We start from the raw sequence: 19,534 nt of genomic DNA on the forward strand, positions 1-19,534 counted from the left end.
TCTCTTCGACAAATGCATACTGTAATAAAGAAAATCTAAGTATTTTAATTGTTCTTTACTCTATAGATTACGTCACAGATTTAGCCAAAATGTAGCAAACTGTTTAATTGTGAGGCCAATAGGTTTATTACTTTTTAAAAAATGGTAAATGCTGTATTCCTACATTAGTGACATATTTGCACTAAGGATTTCTTTTTTAATTAAATGCCCAATATAGTTTGAGTTTTTGACCTAGTTGATTTGAGTTAAAGCCTCATAGGTAAAGCCTGAATGGGCAGTTATATTTTACAACCACACCATTTGTTGTTGTGGAGATAAAAAATGAAACAGGCGATTTATACAACACCATAATAGATTTGCAGAATCTCAAAAGAGTCTAGGCAGAAGAGACAGAAGCCAGAACAACCCCACAAAGAGACAGGGCTTTTATATGGAAATTCTATGCTTTTTTATGAAGTAGTTCCCAGGTTTTAACTGACATAAAAATATTTTCTAAACATTCCAAACCCTTCTGATTTCTGTCAATCTGTACCTTAAGTGTCATTTCCAAACTATCTTGTGGTTCATATGTAGCTGTTGCTGTTAATAAATGAAAGATGCCATTCATAATATCAGTGCTGCTGTCATCTCTGTTATTGCTAGTAGTTTTACAGTTACATTAAAGATGAAAATATCAGTGATATGAAATCACTATTGATGCCATTGATATCATCATTAGTGATATAAAATATGACATTATGATGTGCTCATTAGAGGAGAAAAGGTTGAGTATCAATCGCTTCATGAAGCTCAATCAATGTGGATTTAGGGAGTGAAAATCTTGGTATGACGGATCCCAGCGGCCTGTACAAAGCGTTTATTAGAACCCTACAACAATAGCAAAATGTAATGTCATGTACCAAGTTTATTTTGTTTTTAACATAATGTTGAATTGATTAGGTTTTATTGGGTTTGTTGAGTTGACTTATTACTTCTATTATAATTTCTAACAAAATGTCACCTACATCCAATATTCTAGGAAAGTATAGCGTATGAAATAGTCTAGGAAGTCCTTAACTAACTTGATTCTATAAAAAGAGACATATCTGTGGCAATAAAAGGTCAAACAAATATCTGGTGGCAGTTTGCGAAACAGGAGTAAAGACTAGTTAAAATAATAATATAACTTAGGGGTATTGTTTCAAAACATGACAGCCTTGTGTAATCCTACCCACTTTTGGAACATCAAAATAGATTTAAGGAACAAATAGGTGTTAGCTGTCATGGAATTGATAGTAACACATTTACTACTGTAAGTCATTACGATATAAGAAATGTCCACCATGAAATATTGATTACATTCACACATTTTTATAATTTGCCACCTTTTTGAGGGGAAAATTCATTTTCATACTTGACCCCTCATCGTTTTGTTGATCAGCAATGTATACCACACAGAGACCATAAAGAGGCTTCAAAACCAATGCAAGATCTGAATTTCTGTTAGTCAAGATACATTTCCCGGTGACTTATAGTGATAGACAAAGAAATTAATGTTACAATCTAAATTTATCTGTCAAGTAACTGATTCCTAACTCCTGGTGCATAATATAGGATTCAATGATCAAAGAATCTGCCAATAGCCTCGCTACAAATATGAGTTGTAAATATTTAGAAAAGTAGATGGAAAGCTTCACAATAATCTTCAAAATAACCAGTATGTATAATGGACTTCACCGAGTGGTACATGAAGTAAAAAAGGCATTATAAGAGTCTAAGGCTGGCTCAGGACTCCTATCAGCTTGATTGTTCATTGAAAAACTGCTGCAAATGTCTTGTGTGTTGCAGAACTGTGACATTATCTGACACTGAGACCACTTTCCAGAGCTGAGACAGCTTTCTTAAGGAAATTATATAATAGTCCAATTCTGCCCAGATGAAGCTTCTGAGACTGAAGCTGGGTATACTGGACCTAACAGATGTTACAGCTAATACGTTTGCCTTGTCAGGGTTGAGGTAATGGTCAAACAAAGGTACTCAAATATGAACCTACACTAACATGTTTTTCAAGGTCCAAGAAATCTGAACATCTCACAAGGTTTTCGACCTGATAAAGAATCCTTAATAACTTTTGGATTTAGTCAGACTCTTAGTCAGACTCTTCCCAGTTAATGTAAGAAATTATACGGATGTTGAAGTCAAATATTTGGACTGCGTAGAATGTGGGTTCGTCTTTTCTGTCCATAAAGTGACAACAAGCTTTGAAAGCTAAGTGGACTTAATAATAATTCCTTGTGTGAGTTTCCTGTACTTAAAAATAACTTGTGTATTCCTCCACCACATAGTTTCACATTGATGTGGAAAATTGATAAATGTGATCTGTGTTCACGCTTGTTAGAAGAGATACACTTCCTTTATGACTGGAGCCAATTATGCTGGAACAAAACATTAGCTCTAGAAAAGAACCTTTGGACTTGTCTAAGCCACTACTCCAAGTGAGGATCCATTTTCACATTACCACCTTTATTCTGAATGTGTGGCAGGTAAGAAAAAAGCCTTTCCAACTGATATAATGTAATGTTTGGGTCTTATTCCAATCTTTAATAGGAAGGGACAGTGTAACTATACAGGGAATTACAGAGGTTTATTTGGGACCTCACTTCCATAAATGGGAGCATCACTTTTGTATGCATAATTTAATCCTTTTATTTATATATTATGACTTGTTTATGCGTTCAGTATGTTATACCTTAAATGTACTTGTTTAATGAGAGCTACACATTTTCTGAATAAAAATATTGGTTTGACCATTAAAAGTACATGATTTTCGAGAACATGCATAAATGGATATCAAGAGCAATACCTTGTGGTTAATCTAGTGCACTGCTGAGACTTCACTTTTGTATTAATGTAAACCCCCTCCAGCCCCTAAAATTAAACGGGAGGTTCCCTAAAATGCGAAACCCTTTCTTTTGTTAGATTGTCAATTCCAAGAGTTAAACAAGACAAAATAATTACCAGTTTGGTGGTAATTATTCTAACTATTTTGTCTGTCAATGTAATTTGAAGAATGTTATTTTGTCGACAGGAATGTAACTAAACTGAGCAAAATCTACGTAATGAGACTGAGTTTAGGATTCCTGAAATATTTCATTCCCTTATTTGCTTAGTCCTACGTGCATGTAAGCTAGGTCTATTGCCCTTGTCTCTAGAAACTTCCAATAGGTTATATTTTACATGACTACTGTTTAAATCAACAAACTTAGAAGGTATATGGCTCAAATAAAACATGACCATGAAAAATTGAGTTTGTATCTGCCCACTGGATTGGTAGCCACAAGATGATAGGATTTAAGGTGTTTTGGGGGACAAATATTTCCTATCTGGGATAAATGAGATTTAGCAGGCAAAAATCTTTGGGGTTTACAATCAGCAGCAAAAATACAATTCTGAAAAGAGAATCGGACTTTCATTAGAACAGCTGTTGTTTAATAATGCAGCAATCACGAACACCACTACGAAACATAATTAAAGTACCATAGATAGAAACTATTTACAATTGAAGAGTTCCAGAGTGTAATATAAAATGAAATCAGATTCTTTAAATTAACCATTCATGACCACATATGCCTGACTAATTACAAAGATGCATTTATAGTGTTTGTCAGTATATTCATAGCACAGCTTTGTTTATGGTTTAAATATTTATATTGTTTTTAAAGGAACAAAGAACAACAACAACTACTTACATTCATAGGCTGGTGGAGGATAATAACTGTTTCAGAGGTGAAAGAAGGGGAACAGTAAAGGTAGAACTTATAGAATAGGAAATGGAGAGAGAGAGAGAGCTCCATAGCGAAAGACTAAAATTGCCACCCTTGGATGCCTTACAGCTGCAACTGCCCCACACAGCCTAGCTAAGTGAATCACTTCTCTGCGTGAACCGCCTGAGTGAGGCTGAGCACACATAGGTATATTGGTTACATTAATTCAACAAACTCGCTTTCTAAAAATCTAATGGTCGAGCCCCATGTTCTATCAAAGCGCGGTAGTGTACCCGTAGCTCTTGCCGTCAACCTTTCCATACACAAGTGCCCACATTTGATGTAGCTAGTCCAAATTGGTTGGGGTTACCCCTGTGCCCCATCAGGATAAAAAGGTCTGTTTGGCTGCTCCCAGGGCCAGACCAATAGCCCTTTCATGGTAGGAATGTAGGAGGAAGGTCGAAGCGTTAGGTAAGCCCATCAATATGTAACTTGGAAATCTGGGTATCTCCGTCTCATAAATATTATCTATGTCGGATAGGACAGCTGACCAAAGCTGTTGTATTTTTGGCCAACTCCATAATAGATGCATTAAAGTGCCTTCCTGCCCACATTTTCTCCAACACGGTGTGATCCCACCTGTCCTCCACCACGTGACCCTTACCTGAGTAAAGTACCAATAATGAGCAATTTTGAGGAACATTTCCTTCCCAGCAGTACTGCATGAGGACACCCTTGCTCTATTGATAACGTCCTGCCATTCCTTAATAGGGAACATGCGCTCACATTTATTCTCCCACCGATGCTGCACTGGTGATTTGGCATGGTGTTGGGGTGCAGTGAGCATGGTGTATAAAATAGAGAGCAGTCACTTATCGGAGTGGCGGGTAACAAACCATTTTTAGAATTTTGTCAATGGGTGGCCTACATGTGGACGAATGTGGGGTTGTGTGACCCCCTTTCTCAGGCCAATATATTGCCAGTGGGCATCAGGGGGCAATAGATAACCAGAGCCAAGCTTTGTGAAGTCCATCACTCCCTTTGCATCAAAGAGGTCTCCTAATCTCTTACAATTGGTCTCTTGCCATTTGATATAACCATCTCTAGTCTCCGCAGGATGAAATTACGGCTGACCGATAAAGGGGGTCAGGGGAAACGTCGATGTGGAAAGGTGTCTTGTGTCTTGCACTTTGTCCCAGCCTCCCACTGTCACCCTGGTTATGGGTGAAATATAAACTCCAGGAGGTCAAAATTTCTTTGAGAGCCAAGGCATGTATCCCAGTGACCAAGCGGTCAATAAAACACCAGTGCTTCTCGGATGCCATTCTGTACCATTCTGTAATTTAGTGGAGCTGAGCTGCCTGATAATATGTTTCCAAATGAGGTACACTGAGTCCCCCAATTTTTTGCTTAAGTTACGACATCTGACTACGGGCCATGCAAGCCTTCTTCCCACCCCATATGAAATCGTTTATAAGATGTTGCAGTTTAGATAACACCGAAGGAGGGGGTTGCAAGGGCAACGTCTTCATGACATATAAGATCCGGGGAGTAAGGTCATTTTAACCGCCGCAAATCTACCAAGCCGAGACAGTATGTGTAGTTTCTATTTCGAGAGTTCTGATCTCTTCATTGTACGGAGGGTAGCATAGTTTGTTGGGAAAATTCAGAGGCCCAAGTATATCACCCTGTCGGAGGCCCACTTGAAGGGGAACATGCCCGACAGTCGTAACTGGTCTGTCCGGTGATCATCAGGCTAAGAGCCTGCATTTTCTGAAGGTTTAAAGCCTGACACCCTGGCCAAGGACTGCCATTTTCTGCAAAAGGGGGGCCAGGGATGTGAATGGTTGTGTCAGGATTAGTAGCACGCTGTCTGCGTAAAGTGATATTTTATGCTCCCTGTCTCCCATACATATCCCATTAATACCAGTGCACTGGCGAACACATTCCGCAATGGCGCCATGCAGAGGGCAAACAATACGGTACCCCGAGAGATCCTAAAGGGGCAAAACCCCATTCACCCTTACCTTGGCCTCTGGGAAGGCATAATTGCAGTTAACCCAGTCTTGAAATCTCTCCCAAAGTCCAAATCTAGAAAGTACCATCTGCAGATATGGCCAGCGTACCTGTCAAAAGCTTTTTCAGCATTGACCGCCAGGAGCAAGCCGGCACCTGAGCACATTGGGATTTGTCTAGGCTATGGCAAAGTCGCTTAGTTCCATCACTACAACCCATCTCAGGGATAAACCCTGACTGGTCCGGGTCAATGAGGCCTTGCATATAACGCACAAAGCTTGCGGCCAATACATTGGCAAAAATATTTAGGTCGAGGTCGAGGCACAGATCCTCTGATCTTTGCCCGATTCTAGAGAACTACTATGGAGGCCATCTGCATAGACGGCATAAGGCACCCAGATTCGCTGAACGACTTATGGAGGCGAGTGAGGAGCGGGTGAGGGCAAGCGCAAATAATTTATAAAATTCAGAGGTAAAATTGTCTTCTCTGGGAGCCTTGCCCTTAGGAAGGTCGCAGAAACTTTGAGTACTTCCTCAGAACTCATATCGACATCCATTTTAGCTGCTTCTATTTCTGGGAGTTGAGTCACAGGGGCCCCCATAAATAACATAGTTCAAGGCCGACCTTTCGTCCAATGTCTCTGCAGTGTAAAGCATAGAGTACAAACCTTCGAATTCACCTTCTATAAGGTTGTCCGACAGTAGTCTCATGTCCTCTAGATCCTCACACTCCTCAACTGGACGTTGGTCGACTTCTGCTCGCAACTTGCATGCTAGCAATCTTCCTGCCTTATTACCCCATTTGTAATACTTCTGCCAAGTATGCTGAAGAGTAAGTTCCACCCTATCAACGTCTAGTGCCTTCAATTGTTTTTGCGCCACGGTAAGCTGATGCCGTGCCTGAATGGAGCCAGTGCGTTGATGAACCCCTTCTAGCTCTTTAATCGTACCTTCTAGTTGTTCGCGCTTGGTCTTCCTTTCTTTGTTTAGTCTACCTGCGATGGCTAAGAATTGCCCCTGGAGGACCACATATAATGTATCCCACAAAAGTGTAATTGGTGTAGAGCTGTCGTTGTTTATTTCCAGGAAGTCCTGAATGGATTTCCAGAGCTGCACCACATTGTATTCATATGTGAGTATCCTATGATTCAATCGCCACCCCCTTTGAGGTGCCTGGCCCCTTGGTAATCTCTATGAGAGCGTAAAAGGGGAATGATCTTACAATGCCGCTACTCCTATTTCTGCAGCTACAGCAGCCTGGGTCATGTGAGGGAAAGTCAGAAAGAGGTCCAAGTGTGTGTAAGTCTGGTGTACTGCTGAGAAAAGGTGCACTGTCTGGCAGAGAGATTGCGTATGCGCCATATCAGACAGTTATGCATGGCCCCTGAGAACGCCCACATCCTTCCCACTCTTGATGCCGATCTATCCACCTGAGGGTCAGATACTATATTGTAGTCCGCGTCTATTACTAACTACTCATCTGGGGAGGCCAAGATCTCACCCAGGACCTTACTAAGGAACGCTTCCTGTGAGTCGTTGGGTGCATATATGGAAGCCATAGTGTAAGTGTGGTCTCCAACTTCCACTCGCAAACTTAGGAGATGACCTGAGATCTCAGCTTGAGTCGAGAGAACCCTCCCTGAAAAGTGAGTTCCAAACAAAATAGCCACCACACCCGCTTCCCTGAGGTGGATAAAAATATTGATGGTCCAACCACCATGATTTAAGGAGCCTCCAGTCAGAGGGTATTAAGTGTGTTTCTTGCAGAAAGCATATTTCACATTTTGTTTCCCCGAGGAATGTAAGCAGGGCTAGCCTCTTCGCTGGTGTATTGAGGTCTCAAACATTGAGGCTCAGTATCCTAAGGAGGTGCTCGTGTGTGTCTATTATGACTGTAGCTAATCTGTGCGTGGGACATTAAGAGTCTCCAGGGCAGAATTCCTGAATATGGGGCTGGAGAACCATCAGAAAGAAAAAGAAAATAGGCTGTCGAGCAAAAAGAGAGCAGGTCTGGTAGGGTGAGATCAATCTCGGAAAGTGCAATACTACGTTCCTCATTGCAAACATTGGGAGGCCTGTATGATGGTCTCGCATCATAGCCCCGTGACGTACCTCAATCGTGCTCCTGGTAGGCTGGGCAGAGAGGAAGTTGGAAATCTAATCAAGAAAAGCATTAACTAATATACCGTTTGTATAACAAGAATCTCACAAATGGGAAAAGATGTTACCAATTAAGATGGACCAACAAAACCAAAAGACCTAATTCTAAGAATTAGGTCTTTTGGTTTTGTTGATTTACTGAGTGGAGGGCGACCTAGTTCTGCACTTCCCTCTTGACTCCTAGTATTTGTACACCAATTAAGATGGGTCTGTTGACCAGGCGTCCAGCCCTCTCCTTGCTTCGGGCTTGAGGCAGGGGTGGAGACCACGCCAGGCAAGGCCAGTGCAAATGGAACCATCAGCCACCCTTCCTGGCACTACAATGAGGAAGTCACTAAGCCAGTTCTGTCAGGGGCTTATGATTCTCCAAGCTCTGACTACTCCTTCTGTTGCTAGAGCTGCTGCAGAAATGCTTTCTGTTCTTTGGTGCTTTCCGACTCTGTTGGTTTCATCATGAGATCCTTCCCTGTCCTTCGCTGGTGCCGCGATCTGCACCCAGTCCGGTCCGTCTGCCTCCTTTGTGTGCTATCAGCCTTGCCATCTGAAGCTATGTCGGGACCCAAGACAGACATTTATAGCGAACTCTCTTTTCCTTCAGAAAGATGGTGGCTGGCCGCAAAGCCCTGTGTCTTTGGAGGGTAAGTGGGGAGAGGTCCTGAAAAATTCCCACCAGAATCCCCTCAAAGGAGATGACAGACATGTCTTGCGCATTCGCCATGATTTTCTCTTTTTGTGTGTAGGAGTGGAGACAGGTGAGAATGTCCTGCAGCTGTTCCGGGGCAGCAGCTGGGTGTCCCACCCTGTGTGTGTGGTCTAGAGGGATTTCTTTATCCCTGAGTTCTGGGGTCACCTAAAAAGAAGAGCCAAACAACGAAGTCCTCTAGCTTCCCAGCATCTGTCTGTAGTGGAACCCCTTTAATTCGGATGTTGGAGCATCTGCATCTGTTTTCCAAATACTCCAGGCGATAACACAACTCCTGATTCCTGTCCCTCCAATAGTTCCCACGCATGGTCTTGGAGTTCTTCTTCCCTGGTATCCCCCATTCTTTCAAGGGCATCCACCCTGTCTTCAAATTCTCATAGATCCGTTTTGACGGATCTAATGTCTGATGCCACTTCCTGATGCAGGGACACAAAATTGTCTCGCAGGGAACCAAACAGTTGTTCTAATAACTGGCAGGTAACAGGTTCTGTGGTGTTAGCTGAGTTTGAAGTTGGGGGCACATCACTAGCAACTCTGGGTGGGGTGTCAGTACGCACTTCATTTTTTCTTAGTGGTGGGCTTTCCTAGGAGCTTCTTAATATACGTCCCGAGGCCATTGTGCAAAGATGCCAGAAAATGTGCAGCTAACTGCTGGTACCAGCCCAGTTAGTTCTCTATACGGGGTGCAAAGGCATCTGGTATCTGAAGTCCTCACCTCTTGCCGGGGCCGGGCGGGCACTCGTTCCATTCATTTGGAGCGTCTCTACTATAGGCCCGCTCCTCAGCTCAGAGCACACACAGGGTGTTCTAGACATGCAGAGCATGGCCTCGATCAGTGTGTTCCCTTCGCCTGCCCAGGATGACCTGTGCTGTTCCCATTGAAGGCGGGACTCCCAACTCACTACAGCCATCTGAGCTGCTGTTCCACCACACAGGCCTTTTCCCCTCCACTCTGGTAGGTCACTTCCACCAACCCGGGCGGTTTCCAGGCTGTAACCAGCTACTGGGCCCTGGGGGCCTAAGCTGCTGCCAACAATACAGCCGTTTTGCTGCAGCTCGGCTCCGGGAGCCCCAGGGAGGCACAGAGCACTTTCAGGGCAGTAAGGGCCCTGCCCGGTGGAACTCCGAACTTGATCTGCTACGCCGATACCATCTTGGCCACGACCCCCACACCTTTGTTTAGAAAAACATTGATGACAGGAGGCCAAAGACCATGATAGTGAACTGTATATCAATTCAGATTGGAAAGGGTAAAGGATGTAGTGTTTTTATTCAGAAAAAATTATAATAATCAGATGTAAAACAAACTAGTATAAATCTTCATGAGGTTGGTAATCAAGCATTAAGCAAGTGGCATATTTAGCGAGTGGCGACAAATAAAGCAACATACTGAAACATAACAAATCCATATTTACAGAATGCAATCAAAAAAGAACTAGGCGTTTTGGACATTTGTAGGATTTAATTTTCTGTTTGACAATAAACATATCTTGCTTCCGCACTATGCTCACTCTGGGAAATTGGAGTATTAGTTGAATAGTGTGAAAACCCACTTCAATTATTAATCAAAGTACTTTCCAGGCTGAACCACAAAAGTCACTAAATAAACCTCTGCTTGGTACAAAGCAGCCAGGCTTAACTTAGAGGCATTGTGTAAAGGTTTTATGCAGCACTCAAACAGTAATAGAGTGAAAACACATCAAAAGAAAAATCCCAAACCAATTTAGGAATATAGAGAATATGTTAATAAATAAGATGACACCAAAATGACTAAAATACAGAAAGTAGAACCGGTGATAGGGATTCCTACATTTTTAATTAAAACTAGCGCCAAAAAAGCACAAACTACCAACTGTAGTTATCTGGTCGCACTATAACTGGTCACAGTCAAAAATTAAGACCAACTATAATGGAGCTTGTGTTGAACACAGGAACCAGGTTTGTCCCGGTGGAAAGTTTACCTTTTGACTTAGAAACTTTTATGTGGAAAGAGTGGTCATTGATGAGTCATTGGTGCGGCAAGCTTGATCTGAAACCGAGCACAACAATGGTGGTTTGTTTAACAGTGGGGTCCCATTGCTGTCACAAATAAAGTCAGACACGCTGTGAGCGGGCAAGGTCCAAAGTCTGTGCTGAAGAAGTCTTTAATGTTGACAGTTTGCTGCTTGGCATCGGTCCTGATGAAGCACTCTATATTCAGATTTAGTGGGGCAAACCAGCAAGGTGAGGCTGACCGGCGATTCGATCTCAATTGAACTGGTGTGCCTGGTCTCCAATGGTTCTCCAGGCAGAAAGTTGGCACAGAAAGTCCCACTTCTTACAGTGTGGGGATAGGAGGACTACACTCCATCAACAGCCAAGGGGTCAGGACCTTGGGGCCACCACATTAGGATTAGGACTCACTCCAACAGAGGCCAGCAGCAAGGTCCAGGGCAGTTCCAGCTGGTTCTGGTCAGATGAGAAGTTGCAAGAAAAGGGCCTCTGAAAGCTTGTTGTGTGCTTGTAGCTCAAACAGGAGATCTTCCAGATGACCCCTGGATCCATTTGGGGTTCTGGGTCCAAGGCAAGCAGGTCCAGTCTTCCTTTAGATTTCTCAAACAGCAGTGCAGTCCTTCTGATTCTTCACAGATCTAAATGTGTTCTCAAGAGAGATCTATTGGTTTCATTTTAATGCCCAGTGCCAGCCTGTGGGTGGAGGGCAAGCCTTTGTCTGCTCCATAAACCAGTTCTGGTTAGTTCCTCTACCCTCACTGGGTTCGGAGCCATCCTGACTAGAGAGATAAATGACCTGGGTGCTAGCTCCAGCGGCCAGTGACAAGGTAGGCATGTTCTGAAACTCAGGAATGTGCTAGGTACAGCCACATGCCATCCTGTCAAGGGAGGAGTTTCCCTGCCCACTACAGGGCCTTTGTCTACTGTCCTGGAGCAATGCACATCTCACAACAGGGGAGCCATCAGGGGTCAGATGAGATCTGAAATTAGCACTTATTAAAGGTAATAGTGTAAACCAGTGTTAGCCTATTGGAGAGCCAGCCTTGCCACTGGTTTGTTTTTAATGCAGGGCATGTAAAACATTAAATATACATGTTTTACTTTTTAAATACCATGTACCCTGCCCGATGAGCATTTAGGGCCAGTTTGAAATGGCTGTGTACTTTCTCAGCTCTATAATAATATTGCTTCACAGGAAATGTTAACTAATAATAACACACCTCCTGCTCGGATAAGGCAGTTGGCTTGGGTGAGCTGCCAAACAGCGCATCTTTCATAGATACAAGTTGAGTCAATGCTAGTCAGTGAACAGATGCTTCTGGATGTAAGATGTTAGGTTCCACACCAGCCTTGATTATCCACCAGTACACACTCATGTTCAGCATAGGGAGTCTTTCTCTCCTCCAAACCTATTGACATTGTAGGTTGGACCAAGAAGTTCATTCTGCAAGTCAACAAAAATTGGTGCAATCTCGCTGTCTCTCTAGTAAGGTCAGATAGGAGCATTATTCCTAATAATAACCATAGATCACTCTTGTCTAGATTAATTTTACAGACCACTTCATTAGTCAATTGCTGTTGCTAGACTACTTATTGTCTATGTATGTCATCATAATTTCTTGACTTGAAGCACTTGGAGTCTACTTTATGTATTTAAAAAAATTAAACGATGCAATCTAATAATTCTGTCATTGTATATGCATCAACATATACCTAACCACACACTCAAGCTTGTCACAACTTTCAGAATGATGGTACTCACTGGATGAGCTTTGTCCACTGTTAAGACTGTAAAGGCTGTCACTGGAATCACTGCCTTTAAGAGAAACTTTATCTGTGTGCAGTGTGCCTCCAGGGTAACTATTTCTGTAAGAGTATGAATCTCCATCTCCAACTCGGTCTCCATCTCCATCTCCATCTTCTGTCTGAAACCGAGAAACAAACTATGTGAAATATTCACGTTGAAACATAATGTCTCTGCATTTTATCATTGAATTAATTGAATGGTTCTGACAAGAATGCAAATTTGGTAAAAATAAACCTGTGAAAGTGTGGAAAAATGGATGTTACTCAAATAGTGTTACACTGTACCAGACACCACTACAATTCTGAGACCAACATACAACAGGATGCAATTCTGGCAGGACTTAACAATATTTTGCTATTTAACCAGAGATGGGTAAACCAGCAAAATAAAAGGAAGAGCTGAGCAAAGCCAAGTCAAGAGGCGAGCTTGGCCTTTAGAGCAAGCATGAGTCAAGCAATCAAAATATTTGTTATGTATATAGTGAAACAAATGTGAAGTAAAAACTAAGATAAAAACTCCTCAAAATTAAAATGAAAACAGTCAACATTTGGAACCATGTGACATTAGTACATTAGATTGCATCACTGCATTCAGTGACATTTATTAGAGGATTGCGGGCCAGATGTACAACCATAGTAAATTGTGAGTCGCAATTTGCGCTCTACTGCGAGTCGCAAATTGCGAGTCACAATTTACTATGTGCTACAGTGTCAGAGACACTGATTGCAATTCCCAATGGGGTCCCAAAAGCGAGACTTATTAATATTAATGAGGCACTCGCATTTTGCGACCCCATTGGGAATGACTGGCCCTCCCAGGGATGGTGGCCTGCTGGGCTCAGCAGACCACAATGTCTGGGACTGCTTTTAAATAAAGCAGTTTTTTATTTTTAAATGCAGCCCGTTTTCCTCAAAGAAAAACGGGTTTCATTCAAAAAGAAAAAAAAAAGAAACGTTTTCGTTTCATTTTTTAAGGGCATGCAGTGGTCCTTGGGACCACTGCCTGCCTTGAAAAAACATGTTCGCATGCATTCGCAAAGGGGAAGGGGTTCCCCTTTCCATATGCGATTGCATTACCACCTACTTGGAATAGGTGCTAATTTACGAGTGTTTTGCGACCGCAAATGCGGTCACAAAACATTCATAAATGGCTCATGAGTCTAAACCCCGTTTGCGCACAATAAAGGCCGTCGTACATCTGGCCCTTAGATTTTAACAAAATTATAGAAAAATTAATAAACACACTCCCACGCTGTTGACAAAATCATTATTGAACCAAGAGACAAATCATTTGCCATGTGACTCCTTTAAATGACCTATGTTAAATTTATCGTAGGAGACACATTTTAGTCTATAAAGTCATGTTTAGTCTATAAAGTCATGTACAAGAGAGGTTTTTCCACACTGCATGCCCTAAACTGATTATTTCAAATATGATCAAGGAAAGCAGGAACATTGAAGTATAATATTGAATACAATCTTAGTATTTGGTCAGATGGGGAAACTGGGATTTCCAGTCTTCCAAACTAAGCCACAGGATGGGTGCCACCTTCTCTTGCTCATTTAAAACCACATAACAAAGCTTTTCATTTAATTGTTTGTGGACTTTGTAAACTTTGTTAAAAATGCAAATCAAGAAGACACAAGAAGTGGAGCATGGTTTTGCTGCCAACCAAGATGGCGGTGCCTTGCTGAAGCCCTGGTAGGCAAGGGCAGCTTCTTGTCTTTTGAGACTCCTCCAAGGCTCGCCTGATGAAATAGACAATGCTGTGTCTCCTCCAGAATGCCTGGTGAGTTGCCGGAGCTCCTTCATACTCTACTTCCTCTCATCTTTGGTCGGCACCGGGGGAGTTTGCCTCAAAATGCGAGGTCATGCCCGCTATTTTGACAGGCGGTGAGCACGTTTCCTTGCTAATCGCTGTAGTTTGAAGCTGACACGTACAGCTGAACTTTAGAAATGCAAAGTGCTTGTTGTTCAATGCTCCCATATTTTTTCACACACGTTTTTTTTTTATAATTGGAAAAAATTGGTGAGCACTTTGCAATTTTTCCTATACACTCCAAAATGATATTTCTCCTCATATTTTCACTTTCTTCCACTCAAATCGCCTCTGGAACCTGTTCATGGCCAACAAGCCTCAGTGTGCGACAATATCAAATCCTCCCCTACTTTCAACATATTTTTCTGAGTTTTTCCTCATGTTCTTCAGCTCTCTAGAACAATGACCTCTTTAAATTAATGGATTACCTTTTTAGGCAGGTTTGTGCGGTATCTGATTTCCTTCCAAAGCGCCAGCCGTGCGTCCTCGCGGTTACAGTGACTCATTTAAAAGGTGTCGTTGGGCAGTGGAATCCACTCCAACGCCACGTTTTGAACTGCTACCCTCGCCAGCACACGTGAGGATGAGGTTTCAAACCACGTGTTGGTTGCCTCTGTAATCCTGTCCTGAAGAAGACTCGCAGGCCAAGGCCCTACTACCCTATGTGCCACAAGCCGAGTCGAAATGTTGAGGACTGCATAGCTACACATCTGGACCCATCCACCATTTCAGTTTTACGTGCCGCAAAAAATACAACCTGTGATTGTAAAGAAATGATGTAAAATAGACCATGTAAACTACTGCTGGGCCAGGCCTTCAAGATTGATACTTTGAATCAATCACGCACACATTTGTTCAACTTTTTCCCTTTATCTCAGCTTTTGGGATTATCTTCCCACTCACTTACTTTACCTTGAGCACTTCCTCTCTTTCTGCACGTTCCTCCTCGGGAGCAACCACATATATATTTCTAATAACATTCTTGAATGAAATTTATGAATTGTAATACATTGATTTTGTTTTTCATAAATACAGTGGCTACACATCCCTTTTTTATTTTTATTTTTATTTTAATTTTGTGGAAGCATTGTTCTCCCTAGGAGCACAGAATTAACTTAAGCTCATATTGGTAAATGAAACTGTAAATTGATTTTACCTTAATGATTGATTGGTTTGAGGACCACTGTTATCCTATATCATAAGTTTATAGGTGGTAGGTTTGGATCGGTCTCAACCCTTAAAGACCGGATTTATTGTCGACCCTCTCCAGTTCATCAGAATTGAGCCAGTTAGTTCAACTTCCTTATATAATGCTGATAGCGGACTTGCTCAGTATTAAGGGTTTCATTTAATAATCGCTTGTGGAATACCGTTTCGCCCTGGAGTTCCATCGCTTCGCCCTGCCATGATTACTTTCACTACCTTATTAGGTGGATCATGCTGGACCTCATGCCCTGGGGAATAGTCCAAAGTGATACACAGGTTGCTTTTACCCACTCCTTTGGGATTGCAAGTATTTTTCATTGCAATTTCAGCGATGTTACAGCTTGTTGTAGGTTGGCACAAGTCTTGATGTAGTGGGGATCCTTTCCTTAAAAGAATGGTGCATACCTGCAGCCCAGACTGGGTTCTCGAAGTGAGTATCATCAGTGAATATCTCAGTCAGGTGAACTGTACTTTCCTTAATAGAATATTGCATATGTTTGGCCCAATCTGGATTCTTGAAGCGTGAACCATCAGTGAACGTCTCAGTCAGCTGAATGACCCAAGCCTTCTCCAACACACTTGAGTTATTTATTACACTAGAAGACCTGCCAATACCATTTATAGTCCCCAAAATGCCCTAGAGTTGGATTGCTTAGCACTAAATAGCAGCTTTGTCCAGAAGGCATCTGTTTTCATCTTCCAGTCATCCCAAAGTTTTTTCTATTGTTCATCATAAAACGTGGGGGCATTGGTCTTTTTTGAATTTCTAACTGCCTTTCTTAAGTATGTTCCTAAGGCTTGGAATTTGTTTCAAAGGCCTTCTGGCCACTTGTCGGTTTGCCACCTAGTGTTTTTTTTTGCTGCCGGACCGTTCAGTAACAATCTCGATGTGAGTTTCATACTTGCAACTATTTGGCTACATTTGGACTTGATACTAGTCTCCAACATCTCTTTTGCCATGCTAGCCAGGACAGGTAATGATGTATGCATCCACCTCAGGCGTTTCAAATGGGTTGTTTTTAGTGAGCCAACTTCTACTGGGGCTCTCATATGCTTTGGGGGAATTATATTTAACTCGAGTTGCTGATAAGAATGGTCACTTTGTGTGGTGTATTTGACCGCATATTATTTTTTCTAGATAAGGGGTTAATGGCAAAAAAGGATTGTATAATCTATTATTGAACATGAGTACCTCGGGGGAGTGTCATCCTGAGATCTGCCATTTACTACACCCATTCCTAGATATTCTAAAGCAGAGAATCATTTTTGCCCGGTGGGATCAGGGCATTTTGTTGGAGGGCCGTATTGTGGCTACACTTCCCAAATTACACATTTCCTTCTGCTAAATGTTCATCCTCATCTGGGGTATAAATACAATTTGTGTTGAAATCCCTTGTCACAATTATCTCTGATGTTGGGTTCATTAACCTTACTTCTGTTCTCATGGAGATCAATTTTGTGAATAGAACAGGCTTTTCATGTGCATTGGGATGCAAGTGGGCATTAACCCTTTCCATGCTCATGACGGAACGGTTCCGTCATGAGCTACGGTTGAGCTGTGCTCATGACGGAACCGTTCCGTCATGACCACGCCCGTTTCTATTAGGGCCCAGCACCGGAGGGGGAATCGCGGTCGCACAGAAAAGGTTAATAAACAATACTGTTGTTGTTGGTTGTTTGTGCCAAGTACTAAACTTAATTATTTGTTGGCTGGAGAGGGAGAAAGAAAGTGGCTCCAAAGTGATGTTTAATTCTATCAAAATATAAACTGCCAGCCCCCCCTTCAGTCTTCCAAATCAATGTGATCATGTGGCCTCAACATAATGAAGTGTATAGCCTACCAAATGCATAGGCTCCATTAGACAAGCCTCTTGCAGAGCAAAGATCTCATATTTCCCCCAAATCAGTGGGAAGGACACCTTCTTGAAGTACAGTTTTTGCCACTGCGATATTCCAGGAAAGAAGGTTTAGCTACACACCCTGCGGCTCGCTTAGCCGTTGTTTAGGTAGTCACTCCTTTCTTCGTGCATTTAAGACTGATGCTACTCAGCTCCACTGGTCCTGGCTCAGATCACTTAACGCATACTATTAGTTTGTTCCATTTTTTCCATTGTACCATGTGCACACTGTAGAACTGAGTACATAGGAGTTGTTCTCAATTTGATGCTTAATCCCCTGGCCGGTGGCAACAAGGGAAGAAGGATACTTGGCTTTGTATTTTTTGACAGTATTATGGTCCAAGTATCAAATTGTTGACCAACCTTCATAATTGAAAGTGCAATATCTTCAGTTCTGTATGTGGTGAGGGTTAGTTGAGGTTGCTTATAATCCTCATTAGAAAGGAATTTGACAGACAACAAGTCTGATGATTTAAGATGCTTCATGCTGGGGATTTCAGCAAAAAATCTCATTAAATTTTTTCTTCTGAGGATATCCTGCTGGCCTTGAAAAACATGTTGTGGTTTTAGGAGAATTTGCTGATTTAGACCCTCCTTCTGCAGGGAGCATGTTGTAGATAATGAAGAGTGATAGTGCATCTCTAAATTGGGTTTTTTGCTGTTGTGTTTTTTGGACTGCTCCACTACTAGGACAGTTCTCTCTTTGCATCTTGATGTTAACATCTAATCTTTCACTTTTGGATGTTGTTATATGGGTAGCAATCGCCCTCACCCCGCTGAGGGACTTCATGTGTTTTCTTGTCATGATCCTTACTTGTTAACATGATTAGTTGACCACAGTAAGGTGAATTATCTTCCATTATCTCTTCCTTTGTTTAATGTTCGGGGAGAATAATCGTGTATAGAGTTAGGTTCACTCTTTGATTTTTCTTGTATAACAAGGGACATAGTTCTATCTGGACCTACTCGTGCAGTGCTTTGCCAAGAGTGTTTCACCTTGTTTACATGTTGCATTCTTTTATCAGGACCAACTTGAATTAGGACATTTTCGTGTATTTTAGAAACATTATCAGTCGTATTTTCCATTGTTTGCGGCATGTTGAATATATCCAAAATTAGCAACGTCTCCTCAGTTACCATGCCGTGGTGAGAATTCGTTGAGGTGTTTGCATTTGCCATGTCTCATTGTTCCTGCTTAGCCTCAAAAATGGGATATAATCTATTGATGCAAGGAGCAGCTTTCACTGTACACTGTCCTTGACTTCCTAGCATGTTTTTTCTGTCTCTTAGTTAGAATCTCAAATCGATTGGCGGCAGAGCAAGCTTTGTCAGCACAGTAAGCCAGCTACAACATAAGGGAGCTCAAGCCACCTTCGACACACTCAAGGAACAACACAAGTTTGGAAGCGCAGAGCTTTACAACTTCCTAAAGATAAGAGTAGCAATCACGAAAGCAAACATAACTAGGTGCACACCCTCAATACTACAATACGCCACAAGCCTAAACATAATAGGGCACCAAGTAGCACACATGTACAAAGCCCTGTGCCCCAAGACCTCTAAACTTAACAACAGAATAACAGCCCATTGGGGGACAGTGGCAGGAAGGGAACTAACTGACAAGGAGAACGCTGACCTATGGTCCTCCACATCAAGAAGGAAGGTGACAACAACACTAGACCAGACAAAATTCTGGCTCCTACACAAGGCCTACTGGACCCCAGCCAGACTAGCATCCATGGGCATTAGAGAAAACTACCTCTGCTTGAACTGTAACAAGCAGAAGGGGGACCTAGCACACCTCCTCTTTAACTGCATCAAGGTCAGGGAATTTTGGGAATCGATTAACACACTGATAAACGATGTCACAGGGGCCACACTAGCACTTGATTTCCACCATTTAGCACTGGGGTACACCGATCCATCCATAAGATCCGAAACAGATAGAGACTTGATTGACCTCCTGCTCACAGCCGCGGTCAAGACGGTTTTAACTAACTGGAAAGACACAGCGAAAGCCACCTTCAAAGCCTGGTTTAACTGGGTCATTTTCCTGCGGGGTGCTGACAACATAACAACCAACAGCCTACCGAACGCAGGGAAGAAAAGCGAAATGTGGCTCTCGCTGGACAACTACCTGTCCTCACACAAGCCACCTTGAACGCCAGAGAGATAACAGGGAATAAGGCC

General features: G+C 42.3%; 1 protein-coding gene across 1 annotated transcript in view; it reads right to left on the reverse strand.

The window, feature by feature from the left end:
• Positions 1 to 19,534, reverse strand: part of LOC144773380 (SAM domain-containing protein SAMSN-1-like) — a 390,420-nt gene that overhangs the window by 178,969 nt on the left and 191,917 nt on the right. Inside the window, exon 4 of the mRNA XM_078658350.1 lies at positions 12,377 to 12,539. Coding sequence (XP_078514476.1) covers positions 12,377 to 12,539 — 163 coding nt within the window. The remainder of the gene's footprint in view (positions 1 to 12,376; positions 12,540 to 19,534) is intronic.

This window comes from Lissotriton helveticus, chromosome 8 (genome assembly GCF_964261635.1).
Source record: "Lissotriton helveticus chromosome 8, aLisHel1.1, whole genome shotgun sequence".
Lineage (NCBI taxonomy): Eukaryota > Metazoa > Chordata > Amphibia > Caudata > Salamandridae > Lissotriton > Lissotriton helveticus.